At 59.7% G+C, this 7,294-nt stretch overlaps 1 protein-coding gene across 1 annotated transcript in view; it reads left to right on the top strand.

Moving 5' to 3' along the window:
* Nucleotides 1–7,294, top strand: part of DGKK (diacylglycerol kinase, kappa) — a 20,230-nt gene that overhangs the window by 4,823 nt on the left and 8,113 nt on the right. The window contains exons 2-8 of the mRNA XM_009070217.1: nucleotides 4,554–4,664; nucleotides 4,778–4,858; nucleotides 5,085–5,189; nucleotides 5,398–5,530; nucleotides 5,726–5,832; nucleotides 6,250–6,375; nucleotides 6,523–6,625. Coding sequence (XP_009068465.1) covers nucleotides 4,554–4,664; nucleotides 4,778–4,858; nucleotides 5,085–5,189; nucleotides 5,398–5,530; nucleotides 5,726–5,832; nucleotides 6,250–6,375; nucleotides 6,523–6,625 — 766 coding nt within the window. The remainder of the gene's footprint in view (nucleotides 1–4,553; nucleotides 4,665–4,777; nucleotides 4,859–5,084; nucleotides 5,190–5,397; nucleotides 5,531–5,725; nucleotides 5,833–6,249; nucleotides 6,376–6,522; nucleotides 6,626–7,294) is intronic.

The following is a 7,294-nucleotide window of genomic DNA, read 5'->3' as shown; positions in this document are numbered from 1 at the left end:
TGCCTGCCAGCACTGGGGCACGAGGGGCAGGGGCGGAACCAGCACAGGGTGGGCTGGTGTGGGATGGCTGCTGGCGGGATGTTTGGGGACGAATGTGGCTGTAGATGGGGAAGCACAAGCTCATTTCTAAAAAGCAGCTCTTGGAGGATGAGGTGCAGGGGGGATCCTTCCCCCATGGGAGAGTCTGGGGACTCCTTCCCTCGTTCCTCTTCTCCCTATTAATTCTCCATCCCCTTTCGTTGGCCTGAGTGGTGCGTCCTGACACCATGTAATGGCAGGTCAGGACCAGTGCTGGAATCTCCTTTCAAGGATCCCCCCAGCACTGTGAAGGGGTATTTTGCATCCTGCAATGGCTGCAGGCTCCATCCTCAGGGAGTATCTGAGCTTGTGGGGCCATGGCACCCCCCAGGCACTGAGCCCCTGACCGCCCAGTCCCGGAAGGGCTTTGCTGTGTTGCCAAGCCTGATAAGGTTTCAAATTGACTCCAGCCCACAAGGTGCCCAGCAGCTGCTGGTGGCCGCATGGCTGGGCTGTTTGAGGGCTGCCTGGTCTCTCCTGCTGTCCTGGTGCCTGCCGGCTCAGCTGGGAGATGAGCTCTGATCCAGCTGGATGTGGCTTGTGCCTGGTGGGCTGCTGCGTTTGGAGGAGGGTGGCTGCCCGGGATGATGCTGGTGCAATGCAGATTGGTGAGTTGGTGGGTGATTGGTCCCCTTTCCCTTCTTCTCCTCCTGGGTGAGGCATTGTGTGGTCATGGGGACAAGCATATCCCTTCAGGAGTGGTGTAAGGATGCCAGCTGGGTGAGCAGGCAGTATGGTCCTCACCAGCCATATGTGCCAGCATTCCTGAGTAACAACCTTCCTGGCTCTTCTCCAGCAGCAACTTCGCTGTCCAAGCTGATCCTAGCAGGAAAACCCTTCTGCCCCAGCTGTAGTCAGACCTGGCTTCACAATGGACTCTTCTCAGGACTGGCAGCAGCAGAGCTGGGAGAGCAGGGTAGCAGAGTGGAGCTGCATCCCTGGGCTCTGCCTTAGGGCTAAAGGAAGGGCTGGCATTTTTGGGGTGCACTCTGGCCTGGAAGAAGCCCTGCTAGAGTGCTGCCAGAAGGCAGTAATCTCTCCTGGGCTGCACTTCAAGCTCCCCTGCTTGTGCTAAGCACACAGCCAGCCCATGGCATCATGGCCCCTGGGGACCAGTCCAGCCCTGGCAGGGCACATTGCTGGTGGCCAGCCATCCTCCCTGGGCCATTTTTAGCTGTGTCCCCGCCGAGGCCCCACTGCTGCTTGTGCTCTCCCAGCTGTGTCTGAGCTCCGTGTGGCAGTTTCTCTGCAGACGCCATGTGGTTTCATTCTTGCCTTCTCCTCCCCACCCTGTGTCTTGGAGACCCACCCGGGTGCTGGGCACATCCCGGGTGGTGCTGAGCTACCCAGGGCGAGAGAGAGCAGGTAGGAACCCCAGGATGGGGCAGTGGAGGGATGGGGCCGTCGGCCAGGCAGATTCACGTGGCTTTGGGCATTGTCATGCCATGTCGCTGCCTCTGTTGCTGGGATGGGATCAGCGTTGGCTTTGCTGAGGCTCCCTGCAGCGCTGCCTGAGGCTTTCCAGCCAGAAAAGCCGCGGTTGGGGTGAGCGGAGGGGCTTGGGCTCTGTTTAGGGTGTGGGTGGCACACTGTGCTCGCAGCTGTGCAGCAACCAGTGCAGAGCTCCCAGCCCAGTGACCAGGGGCTGCTAGTGTCCCCAAAAGCTCTCCAGGATGAAGAGGCAAGCCCCTGTGCTGTGGGTGCTCAGCTCCAGCTCCTGTGAGCTGTAGGGTACCTAGTTGCCACTTGCTATAGGGGACTGTGTTTTTGTGACCCTGGAGGGGGCTGCAGGGGGCCAGCACAGCCAGGGTGATGCCTGTCTGCCCGTGCCATCCCCACCCCTTTCCTGTTTGCTAAGGGGACACGCAGGGCTTGCTCAGCAATGCAGTGTGACTTCCCACTCAGTGGCCAGGCCTGCTTCTCGCCTTGGCCACCAGGTGCCTCTCAGGTCTCCTCCTGTCCCTCATGCCAAAAGCAGGGGTCCAAAACCACGGAGCAACTGGGGAGCTGCTTCCAGCATGGAGCAGCACGAACTAGGTGCTCCTGGCTGAGACCCACAACAAAAAATTAGGTATGTGAGTGGCTCACCCCAGTGAGATTCTGAAACAGCTCTCCAACACCCCAGGCCAGTGACTTGTGTGCCTCCCCAGGCAACTTGGGACAGCCAGGCTGCAGGGCTCGTTTTAGAGAGGAGACCTACCTCATTTGCCTGGAGAGGGGGCTGGCTGGCCCAATGCTGCCAACAACTGAACCTGTACCCCATGGTGTCAGCACCAGGGGTGATGGAGCCTGGATGGTCCATCGCTGGCATGAGGGGCTGTGCAGCAAGATGCCGCACATGGCAGGGCAGAGGACCTGGGCTCTGCTGCCCAAAGCAGCCCCTGAGAGTAGGTGTAGGGGGTGGAGCCCCCTGAGCTTCTCTGTACCAGCTTTGCTGTCCTGCATTGGGTTGTTGGGGACTAGTTAGTTTGCACTGGAGGAAACTGAGGTACACTCCTTCCCAGCCATGGCACTGGGAGTGTTGTAAAACTCCTACAGATGTAGTGGTGGAGGTGGGGGGCTTTGCCTTTCAGGCCGTGCCCTAGCCTGGGCTGGTGCAGTGTGGGCAGCTGCATCCTGTCCCTGGAATGGCTGGGACTGTGGCATCCTGGGGCTGGGTGATGCCTTATTGTGGCTGGCTGTCAGGAGCTGCTGGTGGTGGTGTTTCAGCTCTGACCACCTGGCAGGAGGGGGTGCTGCCCCCCCTGGACAGCCATCCTGGCTGTATCCTGCCACCCAAGTGGCCCTGGAGCCAGACAAAGCTCAGCTCCCATGCCCTGCTGGCTCTAGTCCCTGCCGTGATAGCCCTGAGCTACCGTCATGGACCTACCTCTTCTTGCTTGTCATTCTGTTCTCCTGCTCCTCCCCGTCACAGTTCCCCACACCGCCCCTCACTGTCACACGCTGCCTGTCCTTCCCAGCAGCCGCAACGACTGCAGAAGACCCAGTGCTTGTGCCTGCTGCGTGCAGGCAGGTGTGTTGGAGTTGGCATTTTGTGGCTGGGGCACCCCCGCTCAGTGCAACCCTGCCCTGTCCCCTCCTGCAGTGGGTCAAGGACTGCTAGGGTACATGGTTTGTGTGTGGATCTGGGGGTCATAGCTGGAAGACTGTGCTCCCCTTGCTGCTCGGGGCAGCTCTCGTCTCACCATCTCCTCTGTGTTCTCGTAGCCAAGAGGCAGGGGAAAGGGATGTGGTGTGTCCTAGGGTGCTGGCACTGGGAACAACAGGCCTGTTTGAACCTGCACCGACACTCGTAGGTGTGGTCCCACAGCATGGGGACAGACCACAGCCAAACTCTGCAGCAGTCCTGGTGGGAAAAGCATTAAATGCTTAAAACATCTCCCTTCAAACTGCATGCTGGAATTGCTGGGGACATCCTGGTGCATGCCCCTGGGAGCTTGGGGAGAGGTCAGGCATCTGGGGGAGTTGAGGCTGGGGAGGTGGGGTTTTGGCTTCTTCGTGACCTTGGAGGCTTATGCTACTCCTGGTGCTCTGGCCATCTGGTTCATAGTCATGGGACAGTGAATTAAGGCTGAGGCCTGGGGCCGGTGTGTTCGAAGGCTGGCCGGTGCCTGGGTGCACACATGGGCTGGGCACGGTAGTGCAGAGCCCCAGAACCACAGTTCTCTTGCTGTGCTCTCAGTGCCCAGGGCTAATTTGCCGTTAAATGTGGCTTTTCTTGTGCTGGGATCCGATACATCCACCGTGGCAGCTAATTGCAGAGGAGCAGCAGAACGGGGCTGCCGGCGGTGTTTAAAGAAGATACAATCAAAGATGAGACAGTGCCAGGAGACAGTGCCAGAGCATCTCTGCCGCCCCACTCGGCACAGGCTCATAGCCACGTTGCAAACACTAATTAATTGAGTCTTGTAAACACTGCTGCGAGGAGGGTAAATATTGGCAGGGGCAATCAAAGATGAGACAGTGCCAGAGCATCTCTGCCACCCCACTCGGCACAGGCTCATAGCCACGTTGCAAACACTAATTAATTGAGTCTTGTAAACGCTGCTGCAAGGAGGGTAAATATTGGCAGGTGCTGTGGCTCGGGGAGGGCAGAGGATGGGCAGCCAGGCTGCAGGGATGTGCTGCACTGCAGGGGATGCTTTGCGTGCTGCAGGCTGCCCTCGGTCCCAGGTTGTCCCCTCCAGGGGCTGTGGGGGCCGGGCAGGGCTGGCTGCACCCCAGCTGTCTGCTCCCCAGCCTGCCTGGGGCCACAGTGACCAAGTAATGCTGTCTCCAAGATGCAGTCCTGGTGCCTCTGGGGCACTGGTGTCCTCTTCAAGGGACCTCTCCTGGCCCCAGCTCTGCCCTTGGCTTCTGGGGAGCTGCAGCAGGTCAAGGCTCTCTGGGTGCTGCCTGCCCTCACAGGGGGAAAGTGGTGGCTTTGGGGGTCTGGGTTGGGGCTGCAGGAGCTCAGGACACTGTGGTCTCTGCAGAAAAGTGTGAAGGAGGGGTTGTTGCTGAAGCAGACGAGCTCCTTCCAGAGGTGGAAGAGACGATACTTCAAGCTGCGGGGCAGGACGCTCTATTACGCTAAGGATGCCAAGGTAGGCTGGGAGGGGCTTCCAGCATGCTCAGCCAGGGGGCCCTGAGCCTGCCAGCTTGGGAGGAGGTAGAGATCCCTGCCTGGTGCACTGAGGCTCTGGTTTCTCCCTCGCAGTCTCTCATCTTTGACGAGGTGGACCTGTCGGATGCCAGTGTGGCTGAGACCAGCACCAAGAACATCAACAACAGTTTCACGGTGAGGGAGGAGTGGGGCTACTCATTGCACCCCACTGAGGCCTCAGCACCTTGTGGGGAGGCACTGCAGAGCCCCCAGTTCCCCCAGAGCCAGGGGGTACCCTGTCGCATGGCCTCCTGCTGCTGGAGGTGGCACCAGTGTGACAGGGTTTGCTGGGGGCTGTGCTGGGCGCTGGCTGGCCTGGTGTTGGCCTTGCAAGAGGACGTGGGGATGGTGGCTATTGCAGGTGATCACGCCATTCCGGAAGCTCATCCTATGTGCGGAGAACAGGAAGGAGATGGAGGACTGGATCAGTGCCCTGAAATCTGTCCAGAAGTGGGAGATCTATGAGGTGATATGGGCGGGGGCTGTGTGGGTGCATGTCTGCGCGTGTGTACCCCTCCGGGTGCCTTTTGCTGCTGGGCAAAAGCTGCTGCCCTTGGTACAGCCCCGGCAAGGAGACAGGAGTCAGGCTGGGGGGGACTCTGGGGACCAAGAGGGAGGGGATTGCCAGCTGAGGGTTCCAGGCACTGATGGGGCAGGACTGTGCCCCCCAGCAGGCTACGCAATTCAACATGGAGCACTTCTCGGGCATGCACAACGGGTACGCCTGCTCCCACGCCCGCCCCACCTTCTGCAACGTGTGCCGTGAAGCCCTCCCGGGGGTCACCTCCCACGGCCTCTCCTGTGAAGGTCAGTGCCAGGGTCCCACTGGGGGGTGGGCTGGAGCCGGGACCTGGGCAGGCACCCTCCGGAGGCTGGGCCAGAGCAGAAGGGGTGTGGGGTGATGCCCACCAGCTGCTGTCACCAGCCATGGAGGTGTTTGGGACCAAGGCTGTGCATCCTGTGGGGACCTTCCCTGCTCCTCACTGCTTCCCCCCCATGCAGTCTGCAAGTTCAAGGCACACAAGCGCTGCGCTGTCAGAGCCACGAACAACTGCAAGTGGACAACCCTGGCCTCCATCGGCACTGAAATCATTGAGGACGAAGATGGGGTAAGTAGCAGAGTCCCTACAGGTGACCCTGGCAGGACAGAGCCAACAGGAGAGCTGGCCTTGCTATGCCTGAATCAGGGAGCAGGAAGGGACCCTGCCTGTCCCATGCACTGTATGGCCTGTGGGCTTCTTTCTGTAGGGACATAGCTTGGGAATACTTCCTCTACCACCTTTCATCAGGATCCCTTATTGCTCTCCAAGTGTGGCCACCCCCAGACATTTGCTGGGGACACCTCTGCCGTGCCCCATATGCTGGCAGCTGCAGGGGGCCAGGCAGGCAGGGACAGGACACACAGAAGGGGTTCCAGGCCTGCCTTGCCCCTGCCCACCTCTTCCATGGTGCCTGGGGAAAGAGGTGGCCTGTGACACTAGCTCTCAAGTACACAGAGTTTCATTGGCATCTGCCCCTCTCTGCAGGTGGCCATGCCCCACCAGTGGCTGGAGGGGAACCTTCCCGTCAGTGCACGCTGTGCTGTCTGTGACCGGACCTGTGGCAGCGTCCGGAGGCTGCAGGACTGGCGGTGTCTCTGGTGCAAGGCCATTGTAAGGATGTACCCATCCCTGTCCCCAGCCCCACCCTGCCTGGCACAGACAGCACTGCCCCTCTTGGGTGCATCGCTGGGAAAGCTGAGGCTGGGCTCGGTGCTGTGTTCTCCAGCTTTGCTTATGCAGGTGTCCCTGTGTCCCCAGGTTCACAGTGCCTGCAAGGAGCAACTTGGCAAGAGGTGCCCCCTGGGCCAGTACAAAGTGTCCATCATTCCACCGACTGCCTTGAACAGCATTGATTCAGATGGTGAGTCATGGAGGGGTCACGGCTGGGCTGAGGCAAGAGACAGGCACCTTGGAACAGGGATTTGAGCTCTCTGAGCTCCTCTGCAGGTTTTGACTTTTGTCTGTTTGGTGGGGCATCAGGAACACCACCATCAGTATGCTCCAGAGTCAGTGCCCCTCCTTTGGCTGAAGGCTGCTTGTTTCCTTGTGCTCTGCCCCAGGACTGCAGTGGGGTCCTTTGGGTTTTAGGGTGGCACTTCTTCCCTGTGTGTGGCTTCAGTTGCTCCTGCCAGGCCACCTCTGGCAGTGGCTCCAGTCACAGACCTGTGCTGGGGTCAGCAGTTCCAGCCCTGCATCCCTGATATGGGCTACCCTCTTTTGCACCCCAGTGGTGTGGCACCTCGCAGGGCAGGGTGAGGCTCTTGGTTGGGTTATTTCCCAGTATCTGAACCTCAGCTGTTTTTTTGGTAGTGCAGAACACAGCTTTGCCCTGGCACGGGGTGCTGTAGGGAGAAGCCTGGAGAGAACCCCCCCACCATCTCCCTCTCCCGAGGGGCCCAGCTGGCCTCCTGCTGAGCCAAAATCTGTTCTTCTCCTCCGGATATTTCTTTCTTAGTTCTTTAATGCTTTTCACCACTCAGCTCAGCCGGTGGCTCATCTGCCTCTCGTTACTCATCAGGATGCTGTCAGG

This window comes from Acanthisitta chloris, unplaced genomic scaffold, assembly GCF_000695815.1.
Source record: "Acanthisitta chloris isolate BGI_N310 unplaced genomic scaffold, ASM69581v1 scaffold24192, whole genome shotgun sequence".
Taxonomy (NCBI): Eukaryota; Metazoa; Chordata; class Aves; order Passeriformes; family Acanthisittidae; genus Acanthisitta; species Acanthisitta chloris.
Note: the sequence above shows the minus strand (reverse complement) of the source record. Positions and strands in the feature narration are given on the sequence as shown.